We start from the raw sequence: 21,657 nt of genomic DNA on the forward strand, positions 1-21,657 counted from the left end.
CGCATAGCTCAACACGGGTGTTAGGACATATCACTGTAGAACCATAGAAGCATTTAAGCTGAAAAAGCCCTCTAGGATCGAATGAACAATTACACAGTCCCCATGGGAATACAGCAAATAAGCTAAGAATAATTCCAGTAAAAGCATTCTGAAGTAACCTGCTAAGCCAGTTCATATTGGGAAAAAACCAGCAAAGATACACTTACTTTGGTTCAGCCGTCAATATTAGTGATTTAGACTGTTTGCAGCTGGAATGACAAAAACAAATCTTTTACACCAGCCAGCTCCCACACCATCAACTATGATTTAGTAATTTATGGAATAACTTTTAAGTCCACTGGACTGGAATCTCTTGTTAATTAACTGTCATTGTAATGTTTCCCACATGGTTTTCCACTAACCAGCCCAATATGTAGCAAATCCTACTATGTGACCACTGTTACTATCACCCTTCAACAGGGCAAGAACCACATCTATACTATACAGTTTTAACTGCTACTCTGGTTTTAATGACTTCGGTCTCACTAGTAACAGTTTCCAAGTTGCAGATAAATGATACAAGCTAATTACTGAGGAAAAACAGTGCCCAGTTTCAGAGTACAAATTCAGGCCAGTGCACCAGTCCTCCTGCTTGGTCTCCAAGACAAGAAGATCCATCCCACTCAAAACCCCAAAAATAAAAGTCAAAATGAAGAGAAGACAGCAAAATGAAGAGGAAGGGAATAATTTATTAGACTTCACAAGCAATCTAAACATACATTTATGATGCAAGTCTTGTGATACTTAGAGATATATGTAATCTTCAAGACGAGAAAATTTATTCTCTGCCTTACATACTTTAGAAATGCAACTACGCACAGTTCAAGAGTCCTGATGATTACACTGCTTCTTCCCCAGCTTGTGAATACTTGAAAGAGATGGAACACAAGAGGGACCTGGAACATCACAAAGGCATGTTAAAAGTAAGAACTACTAGAAAACAGCAGTGTTATACTGGCTTTTGACAACTAAATTGAAAGATGCTTAGTATTTTAAAAGGTGCTTAATGTCTGTAAAAATACATCTTAAAAGGTGCAGGCTGTATTAATTTTATAGTATAGAAAGTTAAACAGTAATGCAGTATGAAACCCACAAGAAACATGTAAGTCACTAGCAACAACACTACCTCAGTGCAGAGAGCAATCTAACAAAACCCAACCAACCAACAAAAAGGTAGCAGTGATTAATAGTTGATTATTAGTCCAGCTCCAAATACTTAATTGCAAGATATTGTTAATTTTCTTCTTTACTCAAAAAAGATGAAGTAAGGAACGTATAAACTACATCAACTTCAGATTGTTTCTCATAAACCAGGACAACAGTAATCATCAAATGATCTAAAATACTGGTCAACCCTTAATATTAAGACTGCTCTGCAACATATTTTAGCCAACATATTATTATTATTATATTAATAGGTATTTAAAGAAAAACAAGGTAACTTGGTCAGTGTGAGCTCAGCACAGCTTCACACAGATCAGCTGGTATGAGCTAGAACTGTTTCACTAAGGAATGGGACCACAAATTAGTACAGTATATGACCTCTGAGGAAGAAGGTGAAGGCCACCTTTTGAGACTAGGAATCTTCATTGTGTCTATTCACACAACACAGACAACTCATTGGTTTCTTTTTACCCCCTGAAAAAGTTTGCTTTTGAAAATTACTAGATTAGCTCAAGGTAAAACACGTTAACTCCTCCCCACACCTACTCTACATGAAAACTTAAGATGCAGTTGAGTGCTACAGGAAACATTGCACAAAAAAGGATACAACAAGAAAGGATACACTCTGCATGACAGTATTACTGCAGTATTTACGCAGGAATGTTTCTAAAGAAGAACAGCAGAATGTGGTTTAATTTCACTTGATTCTCAGTATTGCACATACATAAGTTTATGCTACCTAGCAAAACCAAATATGCCTCCTCGATAAAAAACAGTTCTAACCCTTATGAGATTTAAAGAAGGCTAATGAGTCCATCAACACTAAACTTCATATTCAAAAGTAAATGTGTTTTTTGATAACTTGAACTATTAGGACACCAGCAGATTTTTCCCTCTCCTTCAAGCCATTTTTCAGATTCACTTTATTTCCATCAGGTCCAAAACCCAATCATGTTTCCCTTTAATGCCAGCTTTTAAACCACTTCTTCCCTATGAGGAAGCTGGAGACCTCTCAACATCAGTTTCTTCCACATAACTTTTCACCCCAAAAAGTTGTATTTTAGCTACAGGAAAAAGTCACTCTAAGTGAACTTATTTGCCAGTCCATCAAGAAAAAGACATTTCAGCCAGCAAGGAGTTAAATAGTATTTTTATGAACCATATGTATTATTTTCTCAAAAAAAAAAAAAGGAAAAAAATCTTTGTAGAGAAATAAAAACCAGGAAAAAAAATTCAAAAAAAAAATCAATCAACCCTAGACTCAAGTTTTTATAATGCAATTTTGTATCATAAATCAGCATCCATCAGAATATTCCAGCAGGAACAGAATAACAGTCATGTTGCAATAGGGTTCAGCTTAACCATTAGTTGGGAAATGAAACAAGTATTTTTAATTAAACCTCATCGATCCCTAGAAATCTGTGTAACTCCATGGCACACTGTATGATTGCAACATATAAACAGTCACGGTAAGGGAGAAGTTCTGCCCATGGACAGAACACCAGTGACACTTGTAAGATGGTAACTCATGTAAGACTTCCAGGTGCACATAGAAGTATGGCTTTGCTCACTCTGGAAAAAGCTTCTGAGTTGACCATCAACATAGTAACAAATAAGCACCTTGTTATTTTCTTTATGTAATTCAAGTATTTAGCATTTTTAATGCATTCAGAATAAATGTACAAAATTAATTGAAAAGACATGGAATTCCTGGGAAGAATAAAAGTGATCAGGCTTCATCTATCAGGCTCTCCACTAGCTAAAATGCTTCAATTTTTTTTAAATTAAAAAAACCTTAGTAATCTTATTAGACACTAGATAACATAAATAGAAGGTTTTTTCTAACAAGAAAGAAGTGAGAAACAAAACTGAAATATTCTCATAATACTTGGTCCTAACAGAATACTTATTTCTCTCTTTTCAATGACCAGTATGGAAGAATGCCTATAAAAAAGTGATCTTTAATTTGACAAAATACAGATTTTGCAAACCACAATCATTAACACAAAATAGCAACTAAGACCAAATAGCATCTCAGCTATGAGGGAAACAAGTTTAAATGCAATCTGATTTAAGAAATCCTTAGACAATGGACAGAATGAAGAACCTGCAATTAAACTAGCTGTTAAAAACAGAAATACTACCATCACAATAACCACACTGTGGGCTTTACAACCAATTAGTAAAAATCAAAACCATCTGTTCACATCCTTTATTTCAAATTCACATTTCCTTCAGAGTAGCAAGGATCAAGCTCCAGATTAAAAACACACCATGGATTAAGCAGAAGGATTCATATGCACTCAGCCTAAGATTTCAGTGAATTTTGTTTTAAGCGGAGGCATAACCAGTGATCTCCAACTGTAACCAGAAATTAAGTTCAGTGCCATATAAATTTGAGCTAGTTCATGTATCAGAGGGTGCAGACTGAGAAATAATGCTTTTTATTCTTGTACCAGTTACTTCATATGGTCATTTGAGAGTACACTATGCAAACGTTTTCAGGCCATGAAACCACTCAGTTCAATTAGAGCTGGTTTTGCTTGAGTTACTCTCATAAAAATGAAATACTCAGAGAAGGTACCAGTGAGGTAAAGCTACACGGTAAGAAATAAAGTTAAATAACAATTAACTTTCTGCTAGAAGCTACTTTCCCCTCATGTTTAAATAATGCCAAAAATCAGGACCTATACATTCCACAACAAAGGAAGCCTTGATCAACGCAACATCAAGCAGCACTTTCTAACAAAATACCCTTCACTAATTCAGGCAAGTTTAAAGGATGCTGCAACAGCACTAAGAACTCATTTTCCAAAGTTAGCAAAGATCCTTTACAGCTAGCAGAAGTTTATTGCTGGAACCAGTTCTTCAGGATCACTTTACAATGTCAGGAATGGAAGGGAAGGAGTTCAGAGGCAACACTTTTCAATACCAAAACCCTGGAAGTTTACTAAAAGGTAAGTGGTCCAATTCTACAGAATTACTCTCTTTAGCTTCCCAGAATAAGGATTAGAGAACCTGACAAATACCCTACAATACCAGGATTACAAAAATATGAGTCTCTGAGTTTTTTAACACAGAAAAAACCAAAGTTTTAAACTTAAACCGACTATACACTTTGCACTCTGTTTTTCTGATATAAGCACACATTTAGGAAAAGAAATTTGTATGGAACATTTCCTCTCCATCATCAGTACTCCTAAAGAAGCCATTAAAGAGACAGTAAATAAAAACAAACAAACAAACACTAACAAAAAAACCCCAGCCCAATTCTTTATTTTTACTTTCAGGCAGAGAGTCCATACCTTGTGCAGCGTTTTACTTTTTTCTCTTCCCTTCGTTGGCATCCTGTTTTGGTCTAGCTGAACGAGCAAATTGCTGAGATTCTGTTGAGGACTACAAGTGTCTGATACGTAGAAGTTAACCAAGAAAGAAAAAAAAGATTACTTCTGCAAAGACATCTAGAAAGTGACCTTTACCTCAATCAATTCTACTACAGTATGAAGTATTGTTATAACAATAGTGTCTATCAGTCAAGATCAGGACCTCACTGATACACACTACAGAAGTTATTAGAGAGCCTGTCCAAGAGCTTGCAATAATAAGTAAATAAGGAGGACTAACTGGGAATGGGTTAGATGCAAATGGAGTAACTACAGTAGGATAAATGCTTGATATTTACAAATGTCCAACCCAGCACGTTAATTCATAACTTTGACGTCTCAGTATTTGGGAGGAAAAACAGTAAAAGCAGCAGATGCTGGGCTTAATGTGAGTGTAAATAAACTGTGAAATATTTAAGTGAAAAATAAGAAAGGACTCTCACACAAAAAAACAGTGCTATGCAATCAAAAAGTGACAGTTCCAGCTGAAACACCAGTCTAGAGACCATTTATTCTAATAGGAACATTTCTTATGTTCTTGATTCTGTAAACACAGACCTAGCCAAGTCTAAAACCTTGTATTTAGTTTAAATATAGTGGTCATACAAGCTAAATTATCTTTTGTATTGTCTTTGCAGGATCAAAGAGGTAAGACCAGAGAAATTTGTTTTAAAATAAAGCACTTTTACTGTCCTGTTTTAGGAGAGGTGCCTCTATGTTATTTTCAGCTACCATAAAATTAACAATACTACACTGTGTTATGCTGACTGGTTCTCTTAAGGCACTTTCTATTTTGCAGAGCACTATGACAGCAAAACTAGAGATTGGCAGCAAGTACAAAGAATATAAGGTAAATGCTTGAAGAAAAGGATACAACCACCATGGGTTTTTCAAATAAGACATAGCCATTTGCTTCTTTTAGTGCTTTAGCAGCTGCTTTTTCATTGGGAAGTCCAATGAAAGCTTGTCCCTTCATACGGCCTTCTTTCATCAAACGGATATCAAACCTAGGGGCACAATGGAGAATGGCAATTACTCATTTTTAACAAACCTTGCAGAATTCACAGTACAAATGTATTCTCATGCTTCAAGTTGGAGAAAAAGCAGAAACAGAAGCAAAGCCTACAAGGAGGAATGACATCCTTGGAGACCATTTTGCTTGGGGAAACCATTTACTAAAAGGTAATAGACTGCAGGAGGGCAAATTGATGTGCAGTACTACCAAATAGGACATATGCAAAATGATCAGATACAATCACCTACACAGTTCATTCTGTGTCACACAGCCAAGAAAAGCAAACCTGAGAATGAAAATATGATAAAAATATAATAAAAATTTATAATAATATAAATATATAGAATAATAAAAATAATAGGATCTTCAGTCACTGTTCATAAAATAATTCTATTTCTTTACTTGTTATAAATGAAGATTTTCAGGTCTAACGCTATTTTTTTAATGCAGAAACACAAAAAATGTAAATATGACTATTTTTAAAATCACAGTTTTCAGCAGTGCCATAGAAATTAATTTAAAAGGCTTAATTTCAACCAAGTACCAAATGAACTCACATATTGCGTTCCACCTCCGACTGGAAGTCAACATATCTTCCAAAAATGAACTTGAGATCCTGAAATTAAAGTGTAGGGTGAAGAGAAATGCTAAGAAAAAGCCCTTTTGATAGATATTTAATTTCCTTGTTTACCTACCTTTTCTTGAACTTGTTTAGCTAGATTCTTCACATATATCCTGCAATTTGGATCACCTGGCTCATAGTTTTTGAAAACAGAAAATTTTTCCATTTCTTGAAGACAAAAAAAATAAATCATACTTTAGGTCATTTACTTTGCACATTTGCTCACATATACCTAAGTATAAAATAATTTAATATACGATCAATTAAGAAAAGAAACATTTAAGCTGTTTGTTGCAACAAATCAAAAAGCTATTACTAGATAATCTATTCTCATAGTTATACCTTCTCTAGAAAGTCTGTTTTTTTCTAGATCCTTTCTAGAAATAAATTCTGATGGTATTTCATCATCCTCCTCTTCAGTTTCCATTTTATCATTTGAGCTTGGAGCTGGGAAAATCCTTCCAAAGCCTGTATTATTGATTTCTTCTGTGCTTGCATAAAGGTCTGAAATTTCAACAAATTACATAAATGGTTGGTACATTTATTCACAACAAGATCAAGAGCCAACAAGAACACCAAACTCTTTCCAGCAACATTTTAATAGAGCAGACTTTGTAAGGCAATTTGAATACATCCCTAACAAGAGTCTTAATCCTTAGTTTGACAAAACCACCTGCTCTGTAGAGTCCTCTACAACCCCATGTAGCCATGGCACACATTAGTTAGCATAAAACTTGCCTGGCTGTTTAAGCCTGTATCCATTGCAGTATTTTCCTTTAAAGAAACTGGATGTTACTGTAAAGTACCAAGAATCACAGATTGACCATAACCCTCTAAAAAGCCATCACACCTCATTGTTATCATTGCCCAGCATTTTTATGGCAGATAATCAGTGCACCACAGAGAAAGGGCTGGCAATCACTTGGATGCTGCTCTCTAAGAGGTGGAAAAGGAAAACCTGAAATTAGCCTGATAGATTCATTTACACCCTAAAATACTGAGAATGCATTTGTAACATTTCCATCCTAACATACAGAAGACAGTGCAATTCACCATAAAACTATAGAGCACAGAGGAGAGAGACCTCTAAAATCCTCTGGATCCTCTCCAAAGCTTGTAACATGGGAAAAACAGCAAATGCAAACATGATGCAACTTGGTGTTGAAAGCTCCAATATCATAGAAAAGAATTTCCTGGCATAAATTTCAGCACCCTTCTACACACTGAAGCCACGTGATTTTAACATTAAATACATTTGAAGTACAAACTCTCTTACCATTTTTGTCTTCTTTTTCTGAGTTTATCTGAAGAACAGCTGGGATCTCAGCACTAATATGAAACTCTATTTTTTTATGACCTACATGCTGTGGCTGCTCAAAGACATCTGAAGGTGTCAGTACAGGGTGCAAGTTACTGTTTAAAACAACAATACATTAATTAAAGATTCAGACACTAATGAATGCATGGTCAAATACAAGATTTCTTCCAGTTAAATTTTATGCTGTTGTTTACCACAAACACATGTTCTCCATTTCATACATTTCACCGAAGAGAGTTTCAGGTGATTAGAACACTGCAAATACAGTAGGTATGTCTGGCATGGGAGCAAAACCAAGAATCACATACCACAGTACAAAACACACAGGCATTTATTAAAAACTTCATCAGTAACTTAAGCATGAAAAATAACTGGCCTTGCTGCTGCTCTCACCTAGTGTATTATATATTTATTATATATATATTTAACTACTGTATATTAAAAAATACATAGCAGATCACTTGGAGGAAGCAGGCAGCTGTTAGTAAAAACACATTCACAATCATTCATCACAACATAGAAATACTGCACTGCTGTCTACTGGGGCATACAACTGCAGTTTCAAAACCCAAACTTAGTTTAAACTAAGTCAGTTTCTATTCTTCCAGTATCATACTTTTAACTTTTTGTTTTAAGAAGCAGCCCAAACACTAAATCTAAATTTCTTCTGTCAGAGTTGTTATGTCAAACTAGCTATCTTTTTATGGAAAGGAATTTCTATTAGTTTGACAGGAAGAGAAACAGAGCTTGAATCAGGCACACTTTAAGGTTGTTGAGCAGACTTCAGTTCAAAAGAGAGGAAAATTTTGACTTTTAGAGCAATAAAACCAATAGGATAAGTGCAAAAAACCACAAACCTGTGGGAAGTACACACAGGAACATTCAACATGTCTTTAATTCTTTGCTTTTTTCTAACGCCACGTTTCTTTGTGTTTATTGGTCTTTTAGGCTGAAGGGTTGCTAATTCCATCAACTTGGTCATTCTATTTTACACAAAAACAAAACAAAGTGGTTTACAGTTTATTTGAAAATACTCGTTTTGAAAACCCTCCCCTTTCCTTAAAGCCCTTGACATAGAACTCTTCAGAATTACAGAACTAGCTACCTTAAAACTGACACTGTAACACACAGCAAATCAATACACACAGAGCACTTAAGGACTGACCAAAATCGTAACAGGTTAGTGATGCCCTTCCTTCCCCAAGCATGCTCCTTTCTGGGACACTGAAGCTGTGAGAGAAGCTGTGATGCTCCAAGCTGAACCTGATTTTTATAACACTCAACAGGGGTAGCTTTTTCCAAATGATGTATTTTTCCAAATAAGGCATAGGGACTTCCTGATTTACTTCTCAGTTTAGACAGCAAAGAAAAAAGCTGCTTTTTAATTTAGTGTTAGTTTAAAAACTGAAAAACAAAAATACAGCTATGATGTAATTCAGTTGCAAAACGGAAAGAGAATCCTCAGCACAAATATCATCACCCCCAGCAATACCCGCTGAGGCACAAAGAACATCTGGGAAGTTGGTGTGCATATATGATTAAGGCTGAGTAGTCAATTTAGTAAAGATGGGGAGCAAAGAAGACTTCAGAAAATGAACTCATTTCTGCTCCTTACATCTGCACTCTTCAAGCTGAGCTTTTGTTTAGTTGGGTTTTTTTGGACATGGGAACAAATGACAATTTGCACACCAATAGGCCACTTTCCTTTTCTTACTGCATTTAAACCAGCACTGTCCTTCTGTCCTCCAGAGTTTCTCTAAGCATCTGGAAAGATTTCTACATGCTCTCTCTACTAGATACTACAGCTATATTCTGCAAACATTTACATTTGCTGAACTAGAAGACAGAAAAGTAAAACTACCACTTTAAGCAAGCCCAAAAGCTTGCAAACAACTGTAAATGCATACCTCTCCTTTTCCTCATCATTATCACTTTCATATTCTGATTCATCCCCACTAGACAGTTGCTCTTCTTCCTCTTCAGGCAAAGGAGGCTCTTCAGGAGGCAGAGGTGGGATTGGGGGGGGTGGCACAGGCACTGGTAAATACTCTTCATACTAATTACGGGAGAAAGTTTAAAAAATTAAACTTTTTAAAGAAAAAAACCCAAATGTATCTTGTTTACTTAATAAAAACAGTCAAAGCAATAAATGATAATTTGACAAGAAGTATTTTCTCAAAGCATGCTTATAGGGATCTAGATGCCTTTTTGGTAAACTACATTACTAAAGAAAAACTTTCCACAAGCAAAAGAAAGTTAGCTGCTTTCTGATGCATAACAGTGAATGTTTTCCTTCTTTGAAGTTGAGGTGATAAAAAACATACAGCAACCATGATCCTGGATTTTCACTTTGCACTCAGTTTCAAAGACTTTCCCAAGAAGAATAAGGTCAAAACATATGGGTGGAGGTTTAAGCTCCAAAGCCATCTCAGTTTCAATAGTGAACCAACATTTTGAAACATTCCAGTGCTGCTGCCATAGATGTGTATTTCTTTGTTCTAAGTCCAGTCAAAACAACTTCTTCAGAAGACGAACATGCACATCGTACCCAGTGAAATGCAGCAGGATTTGCAATCCTCTAGAGACTCCTCCAGCTTTTAGAACTTAGATCTCCTACCATGCTGCTAACATTTTAAATTGTGAATCAATTCTACAGTACTGACAATATATATTTAAAATGTTACCATGGGAGGGCGAGCAGCAATTGGTCCAAAAGGTGGAGGAAGATTCATTTTATTCATTAGATGAAGTACCTGAAATTATTCAAAATAAGTAAAGTTTCCTTTAAATAAGTAAGTGATATCAGTTCCTTGCAAAGTAAAAATAGCGAATCACTTTCGGGAGGTGTAAATCAGCAGTTTTAATGCTCATGAACAATGTGAAACCTCTACTTGAGATCCAACACTAATGGTCAATATAAGCAACACCCTAACAAGGCTAATAAAATAAGTACAGCATCTCCTCAGAATGAAATTCCAGGTGCTCAAATCACATCTAATGAGGAAGAGCATATCCAGACAAGTCTTCAATGTCAATTAAGTAAGCTACCTCTGGTTAATAAAATCTCATTACCTCAACATAGCAAAAAACTAAGATTGGTTAACACTATCACAAAAAAAACCCAATTTAATATTTACTATGACAACAGAATTACTTTTGTGGATAATTAAAAGAGGGAAAAATAGATGGTTTTAATTTTATACTATTTTTTTTCTGTTTTTTACTTACCTGGACATAAAATTTGGGCACACTTGCCAAGGCATTTGCTATATTTGCTAGAATTGCACTTGAAGGTGGTGGATACAAATATTTGAGGCAAGAATTGATGGGAAAGGTGAGGCTGAGGAAAAAAGATTAAAAACAAGACGCCTTAACATTACTGCCACTTAATTACTGGTAACAATTAATGATTACTAGAGGCTTAACTATTGATTACATCTGAAGTAACACTGAAATATTACTATTTCCCCTAGAATAGTTTTGGGCCACTTACAATGCCTTTAACATCAAGGAGTAGTCCCCAATGCATGACAGATTTACTGGGCTTGGGCATAAAGAAATTATCAACCCATGCAGAAGCCTAAAGCAAACAGAAACAATCAACATGTCCAAAACCAAAAGCACAGCATAGCAGGCTGTACAAATATCATAAACTCAGTGCTCAAAATGTTCCAAAAATTTACTTCTTCCTGTATGCAAAAATGAAAAGGGGGGGGGGGGGGGGGGGGAAGGAAGAAACGTCTAGAAAGACAAGTGAATGGAATTCTGCTGTTAACACCGGGACAACCTCAGCCCTCTGATGCCCGAGAAAGCAATGCCCAGTGCTAGAAGGCTTTTCTGCAATCCACAACTTCATAGCTCAAAGCTATGTGCTAGAAGGCTTTTCTGCAATCCACAACTTCATAGCTCAGAGCACCAGTCACTACCCAACTGTGAGGATTCTAAACTTGAGGAACTGAAACTTCGTCTTTATGACACCTCCCACAGCTTTGCCTGTGGAACATACGAGGAAGCTAAACTGTTGTTCCACAGTACATAACACATTTCAAAATAATCTGTAACAGAATAAAATAATTAAGACAAATAAAAAACCCCCACACTAACCCATGGTTTGGTGCAATTCCATTCTCTATTTTAACACAGTTCGGTTCTATCTTTTCTTCTTTCACTGGTTCTTCTGAACTGAAAATTAATTTAGTCTTAATTAAAACAGAGCAAAATTTAAGCATGCCTTATGTAATATATAAAATATGCATCCTCTATTAATAAATATAAAAAATAAGTTAGCACAGGTATTTCTAACATATTTTACCAATTGTACTACTACAGCTGTTATCAATTCTTCATAGTTAACACGTGGATAATTACAATAGTGACAGTCTTCTCAAATAAATACTCATGTAGATTTAAGTAAGTCTTCCTATATTCAAACACTCCTGACTTAAATCCACTCACAGTAAAAGAACTGAAATTACTGGTCATGCACTCTGTTCTGAGACCATAAATTCAAAGGTATTAAATTATTGATTTGTTCCTATTTAGAAAGTGGAATAAATAACTTGAAACCTCTACTGCAATACTTTTAGTTACACACTATTACATAGCTTTTATCAGCTATTTACACATTCCACAGGTAATGACACAGTTCTACGGGGAGGAATGCAGTCACTTGCCTATAGATCTGAACCTGTTTGTTAAGACTCCAAGTGGTTACAATTTATCCTTTGAGTTAGAAGTACCAGGAATCCAGAACCTCCTTTCCTTGACCACAAACATAACAAGGAAATTATTCTTCACATACCTTTTGCACTTGTCTGAGACAGAAGGCTGGCTAAGTACCTGTGCACTCTCCTGCTCCTTTGCAAACTCAACTACTAACGTGTGACCTAAAAGTTTCAGCTGATGCAGTCTTGATAAAGCCTTCAAGTAATTACAGAGAAGGAAAGAAAGAAAGGGAAGAGGACAAACATGAGATTTATTTCAAAGCTTCACTGTTTTTCCTTTGATTGGTAAACTGGCCATAGGATGCAGTCCCAGCTGCTTTAAGCTAAGTCTGTGCTACTGTGGACACGAGAGTTCTGCATGGTTTGTGTCTTCACAGCCCCACTTTTTGCAGCATTTCCTGCTGGCAGGAAGGAAAGGGACAAGGCTGCACAGCCAGAACCACTGCAGAGTTCTGTCACCTGAACACAGCAGCAGCCTTAACAATCAAGACTTTTCACACAGCCTAGTAAAGCCCTGGGATTTCAAGTAACCAGTCTTTTGTTCCTGAAGTACGAACATGGTAAACTCTCTCAGTAACAGCTGGGAATTTTAAAATCAAGATTCCTAGGAAGATCCAGCTTTCTTCAAGTCCAGAACCCAATAGGCTGCAAACAACTGACACAAGCAACTAATTCACCCCTGTTGACCTCACACAGTCGTTAACTTTTTGAGTAGTCCTATAAAGTGTGGTCTGAAAAAAAAAAATAGAAGCAATGCAAAAAAAACCAACCCAAGGTATAAGGGGGAAGATCTGGACCCAGGCTTTTTAACCAGACTAGTATTTAAACAGCATTATTAGTATTACCTTTTTGGCATCCATATCCCCTGTAAATACGATAGTTTTCTTATCAAAGTTGGGCATTCATGGCAGATGTGAATTGTCAGTATCGCTAGGGCTGACTTTTATGGCAAATACACAGTTATGCAGGAGACAGGAAACTATATTTGGTTTATAGTTTGTATATAAATGCACACACATCCTAAACAGGGCTCTGATCAGTCTTGGCTTCTGTAAGCCAGGCTCTACGTGACAGGTTGGATCAGATGACTTCCACAAACCCCTTTCAACCCACCTTTCTTGGGACTCTACAAAAAGCGTTCAAAAATTTCATCAAGTCCTGCAAGCAAATCCTGAAACAGAACTCTAGTACAACATTGTACTGCTTTGTTTTTTCTTAGCACTAAGTACCAGACGATGCGTAAAACATATCAGAGCACCGGCAATTCAGAAAAGCACTTTGCTAAAACATTCAGTAAACTCAATACAAACCTTTGCAGCTGCATTTTCACTGGGAAAGGTAGCAAAAGCAGTATGTTTCTAGAAAACAAACAAAAAAAAGTTATAACATATTTGAATCAAAAGGGTATGAGATTGCATGTGAAACACTAAGCCACAAGCACTTTATTAGTTCAAGTTTACATATTTGAAAGCTTCCAGAGGGTAGTCCTCTAACTCCCATTTGGGGAAAACATGAAGGACTAGAAAACATTTTTCTTATGAATTTAGGAAAAGTACCTCCTGCAGTCAAAATTAAGACAGGAACTCAGCAGTCTGAGGACTACAGGAGAAGTGTTTCTTTTCTAGTGAGCAAAAACCATCCTAAACTGCAAGGAAGTATATAAGGATAAAAACGTCTAATCCTCTTCCAAACCAGAAAATTTATTTGAGCACTTCACAAAATATTTTCATCAAAGTAACTCCTAAAAGTAATACTATTCCTGCTACAAAAGTTGCAACTATTGGGCTCTGAGCGTTCGAACGGTTTCTAACTTCTTCCCCTAGTTTTCAGGTTTTGAAAGAACATTAGCCTCCCAAATTAAATCAAATCCTCACAGAATACACCCCTCAAAATTAAAATTGTTTTAGCAAACTTCATTACTTCATCTTACCACTACATGATGCCGTACCCAAAATCACTGTAACGAAGTCGTTATATTTGATATCCTATAAAGAAAGCATGACCCTGATAAAATATGCAGACAGCATCTATCTGTAGTTCTGCAGAATATAAGGCTCTTTATGAACAGTACTTGTCACCAAACAAATACATCCATACTTCCGTAATTTGGAGGAAGAAAAAAGCAAAACAGAGTTTCAAGAGACACGCTTGTGAAACTGCATCCCTAGACGTGACAAGCGGCCCTTCGGCACTGCTTTACCACAGCCTCACTGCTGGCAGCAAGAGGCAAAGCCGCGGGCGGGGACAGGACCCCGGAGCCAGCCGCTGTCCCGACCGCCCCGCCAGGCTCCCCGGGAGCGGGACCCCCGCGCCGGCCCAGGCCCCGGGCTCAGCCCTGCCTGCGGCCCGCCCCGGCCCGGCGCTCACCAGCCGCCCGTGGTCCGACAGGACGCGCACAGACACGGCCCCGAAGTGCTGCAGCAGATCCTCCTTCTCCGCCGCCGTCAGCTCGGCGGGCAGGTGCCGCACCAGCAGCGTGCGCCCGCGCCGCCGCGAGACACCGGGGTGCAGCGGGACGGCGCCCAGCCCCGGACCCAGCCCCGGCCCCGGCCCCGGGCCCAGCCCCGGGCCCAGTCCCGGGCCCGGGCCCGGCCCCGGCCCCGGCCCCGGCCCCGTCCCGCCCGCCCGCAGCTCCTCAGAGCCCGGCGCCGCCATCGCCGGGCCGGGCAGGGGAACCGCCGCGCGCCGCCAGCACCAGGGCGCAAATCGCGCGAGAACCGAGGCGAGAGCCGCTGCCTCAGGTCTCGCGAGACTGGCGCCCCCGGCGGACACGGCGGGAAGGGCGCTGCGGCGGGAGCGGCCCCTCTGCACGGAGTCCGCCTTGGGAAGCGCGCAGTGATGCTCCCAAGGGAGACGGGACCCTCCCCTTCCCCTTTAACGCTTAGGAGCTTGTCTTCAGACCAAGTCCTAATAAGTGTTGCTTTCAGAAGTGCCTTCTCCTCAGCCTTTAGCTGAAGAGACTTCTCCCTGCCTCCCTCAGCTGAATAGCGAGGCGCTGTGTCGTGGCTGGCACAGGCATTAACCTGCCGCCTCGGGGCAGCAGCTGTGCCTGGCCAGGGGAAACAGCCGTAATTACAGCCTGTAACGGGATGATGCAGCGTCAGCAGTGAGGATGGACAGATTCCTGCCACCTACAACTGCAGCCACACAGGCGGCTCCAAAGCCTGCCTTGTTCTGAAGGACATAGGCTGTGATCTCAAAAGAGGGTGAAATCCCCAACCTCGGCTGATGAAATCTCAGCGCTTACCACACCTAATGAGCTTCTTTGCTGGCTGGCAAAAGCCACGCCTGCCTGTGTCACTATTGCCACTGGCTGTGGGTTCCACAGAGCCACAGCGCCTGATGCTGCAGTGCAGAGCCTGCAGGACTTGCCCTGGCTCTGAGTCGCTGGAGCACACAGGGACACCCAGGATCGGCACTGGGCTGGGGGGCGCTGGAGCCAACCACAGAGAAAACATGCTTGGTACTGGTGAGTAGGGATGGGTGTTTCTCACAGCTCTCCACAGAAAAATCAAGGCCTTCAGTCCATAAAGTTTTCAAGGCCCCTTCAATTTTCCTGAAGGGTCATGAGAGACCTGGCACTGTGTGCACAGTGCACCTCAAGGGTCTTAGGCCATGCATATTTGGTGACTGAATACTGACAGTCTGACCACTGTGGGTGGTCATAGTGGTCTCATTAGGTCGATCAGATGACAATCCAAATTCATCCAAATGAGTTTCAGAAGGAGCTGGGTAAAAAAGGATCTTCTAAAGGGATGTGTGAGAAAACCAGAAATGTAGGAGCAATTTCTTACAGGGTCTGTTACTGCATTTTTGTTGCTGCCGTAAGTATAAGCTAGGAAATACCTATGAACGGGGAAGGTGGAATAATTGACACAATGTGCAAATAGAGCAGTGTATTTTCTCTCTTGATAACACCAGCAGCACTGGGTTTTTTTCTCAGGCTGTTGAAACTTAAAAAGTAACACTGGCCAGCCTAGCCAGTTCTCTGTGTGGCTTGTGGTTTGTATACAGTCCAGAAGATTTTCTGGGATATGCTGGTCAACATGCAATTGTAGCAGATGGGAAGATAACAATTGTAAAAGCAAGCCTGTGGTGGCTGTGCTGCTGCATCCTGTTTAAACTGGCCTGACTTGCACTTCACTCCTGGTCATGACTTCAGAGAACTTTTTATGCAGCAGATCTGTGAAACTTGTTGGCAAAGCAAACCTTTCTGTTTCCCTCTTAGTGCTCTAGTACATTCCAGTTATTAATCTGTACATCATTCACCAGATGGTGAAATAATGATATAACTTACATGTTTTCTCCTCAGAACTAAGAAACACTGTTCCCAGTTCTGGTCAGAGAAGGCTGAAGAAAATATGTACTCTTTAATTACACTGAACAATTGACAAGAACTGCTTCATGTGAAATAACTAGTATCTCATGGCTCTTCATCCCACCTGTTCCTCCTACCACAGAATCTCCCTCAAAACAAGAGAAAAACTCTTTTGAAGTCTCTTCACCCTGTTAAACCATACAGCTGAAGCTGAATATCTCTAGAGCAGAGGTTTAACTTAGTAACCAAGCAAGTCAAGCTGATAAAAAACGTGCATGTGTTTTTTCTAAGACACCAAATGTAAAAAAAGTTCACTTTCTCTCGCCATCATGTCTACAGACAAACTATATGAACAATACGATATCTTTTCTACTTTCCAAGATGTTAAATTTCTACAGTCTTGAACAGTAGAGTTCCTCAACACCTATGCGTCATGTTTTTGCGTTGAAATCCACGAATTGGAAGTTCTTTTCTTATACAGAGATTGAATGCAAGCGGTTTAGCGCGACGCTGTCTGTGACAAGCCTGGAGGTTGGCAGGCGGCACCGCAGACAGCCCCTGGTGGGCGGCTTTCAGCAGGGAAGGACGTGCCCCTCAGCCCTCAGGAGTGAGCCCCAGGTTAGATGGCAAGCATGTCGGCAGAGGTGAAAGAGAGAAGGGGGGAGGGGGGGTTCTCCATATGGATTCCACAGGTCTGAGTTTCTTCCAGCACAGTGCAGAGTCCAGAGACGAAGAACAAGAAACACCGGCGGGTCCAGGGATTTTATACTCAAAGGAATAGGGGTGGGGATAAAGGCGACAACCAATAGGGAAGAGTGAGGAGGGAGGAGTCCACAGGGAATTAACCAATGAGGAGTGCTCATAGGAGGGGTAACAGGGAACAACCAATGGGGCATCGAATAACACAGAACTTTCCAGAAGCAACACATCATCATCTAAGGAGATAAATATTCATGCATGTACACATAAAACCAGGAGGGGAGAACAGTAGCCAATCAACTTGTAACAAGCAAATCAAGGAAACAAAGGATTATGGGGACTTGCCCTCACCACGGAGTTTATCTTAAACGTCAGTGCCCAACCACCAGGCTTTGGATTCTGTTGTTCCCTCTGGGGTCACAGTGGCTGCAGTCACCCTCACTGCAACAGTTTAGTACTACCAGTAGGAGTCAGAACTACAGACTCGTTCGGGTCAGAAAGGAGGGAGATCCTTTTGCAGCAATCTCTAGTCCCGTCTCCTACTCAAAGCATGGTCAGTACTGCAATCCAACCACATCATTCAGGACTTTCTCCAGCCTGGTGTCAAAAGGCCCTAAGGGTGAAGATTCCATAACTTGCACAGACAAGCTTTTCCACACCTTGATTAACCTCCTAGTGATTTTTTCCCCCCCTTTTTGAAAGTGACTATATTTGTGTAAGTGTGTGTAACTTCATGAAGGCAAAAATTCAAATTCCAGTTAAAATTTATTGAGTTGGTAAGAACAACAGTCCGATCTGTAACTATACAAACAGTGACTTGCAGAACTGTAGGTTGTACAGCCAGGGCTGTTTGAGTGGTTCTCCAAGTGGAGTCTGCTTTTACTTTTCCTTAATAGAATCAAAATGCAGGTTCCAAATGCTGTGTAGCACTCCAGTTTCTGCACAGCTTCTAAGCTACTCTTGTATGTTTGCATGCATGTGTGGCTCCATATACATCATTGATTCCAGGGTCTCTGCTGTCATACTAGGCCTGTATTTCTGCATTAGTGATAAATATTTCATTCTTCACAGAATGACTACTTGTTACTACAGCTTAGATCAAATCTGGTTTTCAGCACAGAGGTAAAAAGTAAATGAAATTTGGCATAGCCAGCTCATAAGAAAAATTGACGCTATATCTAAACAAGTTAAGACAGAGTTCCAGACAAGCCTAGATGAGTTCAAGCAAAACAAATCTGACATCGCTCAGTCCGGAGGCTTTGAAAGCCTGTGGCTCTTTATTAATAATGGCAATACTGTATTTACTGGCCTGCAGGCCAACATCCAATATTACCAGGTCATTGTTGCAATAACAACTCTGTAGATCAAAAATATTTGAGTTATAGGCAATATTAGATGTTATTCAAACTCAGTTCCCAAAGGATATTTTTCCTGCCTAACTGCTTGTGAATTACACAAGCCTAGCAAGGTGTTTGTTTGTTGAGAGTTTTGGAAGCCTCAGGCCAAAATGTTTGATTACTAAGGTAGAAAAGAAAACCACCAGAGCAGTTTTAAGACACAAATAGCAACACTACTGGGTAAAATTTGATTTTCATGGTGGCAGTTCAGTAACTGTCTTCATATTCATATCAATAGTGTGGTGTAACAAAGTAGCATTAGAACCAAGGCAGCAAAAGACACCGGTAAGGCTGGCAGGATACTGTCTGTTACTGCTGGAATGGTGTCCATGTTACAGAGACTCCAGGCATGGGCGAGCTGTATTTTGTCAGGTCCTATTGCACAGACTTTGTGTGGCAAGGTTTTGGTAACAAGGGGGTTATAGGGGTGGCTTCTGTGAGAAGCTGCTGGAAGTTTCCCCTTCTAGAAGAGGCAGTGCCAGCTGGCCCCAAGATGGACTCCACCAGTTTTGCCCAAAACAGTTGCTCCCCATCCGTATCTCAGCCCATGAGCCTTTTGTTACATTTCCTGTTTCCCGTCCAGCTGAGGAGGGCAGGGAGAGAGGAGCTTTGGTGGGCACCTGGCACCCAGACAAGGCCAACCCACCACAACTACCTAAGCATACATACGACCTCAGAGATCGTAAAAATGATTTTTTGCTAGAAGAGAAAATTGATATTTAAAGAAGGCTTTAAATCAGCTGAGTGCTTTCCTGAGCATAAGCAGCCATTTTCCTTATGCTTTTAATTTCTCTGTCTGAATAAAATACAAAGCCAATGTATAATCCACTAAGAGTTCTCCTTTTTATATTTGACCACTAGATGACGCTGTGACTCTTAACTGCGAATGATACTGTACTGTTAACATTTTGGTTTATTTTATAGAAGTCTGCAGCATTTTTAGATATGAAAACTTGGTGTTTTCTTTTTCTTACATGCATTGGAGCTGTAAGCACATATAGGTTGGTTAGTTTCTATACAAATCCATATAGATCAGACATCTTAGCAATAGCTCTTTCTGACAACATGGGGAATTTCACGTGATTTTTGAAGCTGTTCTTATATGTTCTCCCTAGATGCAGATGTGGACTGCTTTGAGTAAAGACTCTTGCAAAAAGGAGAAGGTATACTGAGAAGATATTTGAGATACCTGATTCAGGTTTATATGTATATTTCTTTCTGTTTATCTGTCCTACATAGTCAGTTAGAATGGTGGGTTTAGTTTCAGTTTTGGAATTTATTTTTCTATGCTGTAAGAGCATCTGGAATTAAGGAGGACATTTCTATTTAGAAATTATTGCTAAAAAATTAGGTGATCTTACTTATTTCCATAGGCATGATTTCTGGTTCGTGTTTCCATAAGTCATTTCCCACTTTTATATTAGAAGTGCAGTGGTTTGATCCACACTGTTGGGTGTCTTAGCCAAGAGCTCTGTAGGACTTTCACGCATGACACCTTTTACTGATGATCTTCTCAAAGTGGTTTCAAGACCACAGCATTCTTTCATGTGAGCTAATTGTTTCTCACCATTTGCCGTTTCTATGAAGTCCTACAAACACTTTCTAGTTTCTGCAGCAATTCTTCCATCTTCCTATCAGAAATGTTCATACTATGAGGCTAAATTGATTGCAGCAGACAAAGGAAACATACTCAACTCGCTACCTTCTGTACAGAAATGCTAGAGGTACAGCTCCATTCAGGTGATCCCCATATGTCAAAACCAGAGAAGGAATGAAAACAGGTTATACAATCCAGAACAGCTTGCAAGCTAGGTCAGGGCCAGTCAGTTGCAGCAGAAGAGAACTTTGGAACTAGCTTAACATCAGCCTTTCCCACTTTCAGACATTCATGTACCACACTTCTGCCCGTCAGAGATCTGGATCTTATTTTCAATATGTAAGCAAGGAAATTACACTCTCTGAGAGGTAAGGAGTACATAAAGCCTGTTTTTCCCTCACTGAAATGGCATCTGCCACTCACACTGGGGTCTGATCAGGAAATGCCTACATGGCACTGCAATTCCAACTTCACTGGGACATTGTTCTATCCACAGCAGGCTCTGAGGTGAGGGATAATTCACATTCATTTTAAAAGTAAGCTTCATTTTTGCAAACTCATTAACAATTATACTGAAACTGAGCTCCTGCCACATAACTGTGCTGACTCTCATTTTAAATGTTTTCACTAATTTACTTTGAGGCAGGCTTGTATAAAATCACCAGGTTGCAATAGTTTTGCTGAATACATAGGATAATACTCATTTTAGTTCCAGGTGTAAGCTTCTTGTCACCTTCAAAAACACCTAATACTGCCTTCCAATAAAAGACAATGTATACTTATATAGGCAACAAGTACCTGAAGTTTAAAATGCCCTTAAAAGTTGCTGAAAATGCTGTGCCACTGGGATGCCAGTGCTAGGGACCCCAAATGTCTGGCACATGCCAACACAGCTGCAGTGTCCCTGCAGTAACATATTCTAATGGGGCAGCACAACAGAAGATCTTCTGGCTTTCTTCAGATGTAACCAGAGGCCAGCCTTGGCTTCTAAGAGACTCACAGCAAAGCCACTTGTTTTTCTTCTTCTACCCCATGACCAGGCAATTTGGACCCTTGTCTCACCAACAGTCCCACTGATATCCAGGTACTGCGTATTTATTCTGTATTGGTAAGATCAGCAGTAAGAATATCTACCTGGACTTATTCTGCTCTTAAAACTATGTGTACACAACTGTAAGGACTAAGGTTGATACAAGAGGCTTCATCACCATAATTTCCATTTATATAAAGCTATATATTTCCCAAACTCTGAGGAGCTGTATGTTGTAACAGACTCCTGTTTTATTTGAGTGGCTTTTTTTTCTTCTTTCTCTGTGTTTCAACTCTATCTTTTAATGCTAGTCTTCTTCTACACCTACATCTACATCTACATCTACATCTA

General features: G+C 39.6%; 1 protein-coding gene across 2 annotated transcripts; it reads right to left on the reverse strand.

Annotated features, from left to right (window-relative positions):
* Window positions 1–708: 708 nt before the first annotated feature.
* LOC309576202 (RNA-binding region-containing protein 3-like) lies at window positions 709–14,920 on the reverse strand (the record flags this gene model as incomplete). 2 transcript variants are annotated; one of them, XM_082287325.1, is made up of 15 exons in its annotated part: window positions 709–935; window positions 4,509–4,581; window positions 5,461–5,593; window positions 6,159–6,217; window positions 6,297–6,391; window positions 6,566–6,727; window positions 7,500–7,636; window positions 8,399–8,524; window positions 9,449–9,597; window positions 10,226–10,294; window positions 10,770–10,881; window positions 11,646–11,723; window positions 12,343–12,461; window positions 13,576–13,623; window positions 14,633–14,920. In XM_082287325.1, 14 exons carry the CDS (start codon window positions 14,918–14,920, stop codon window positions 4,522–4,524), a joined length of 1,635 nt encoding a protein of 544 aa, XP_082143451.1. In that variant the 3' UTR covers window positions 709–935; window positions 4,509–4,521. The 2 variants fall into 2 exon arrangements, with proteins under 2 accessions (XP_082143451.1, XP_082143452.1); XM_082287326.1 differs by having other exon boundaries at window positions 709–1,869.
* Between the last annotated feature and the right edge of the window lie 6,737 nt (window positions 14,921–21,657).

This window comes from Coloeus monedula, assembly GCF_965178545.1.
Source record: "Coloeus monedula genome assembly, chromosome: 9".
Classification (NCBI taxonomy): domain Eukaryota; kingdom Metazoa; phylum Chordata; class Aves; order Passeriformes; family Corvidae; genus Coloeus; species Coloeus monedula.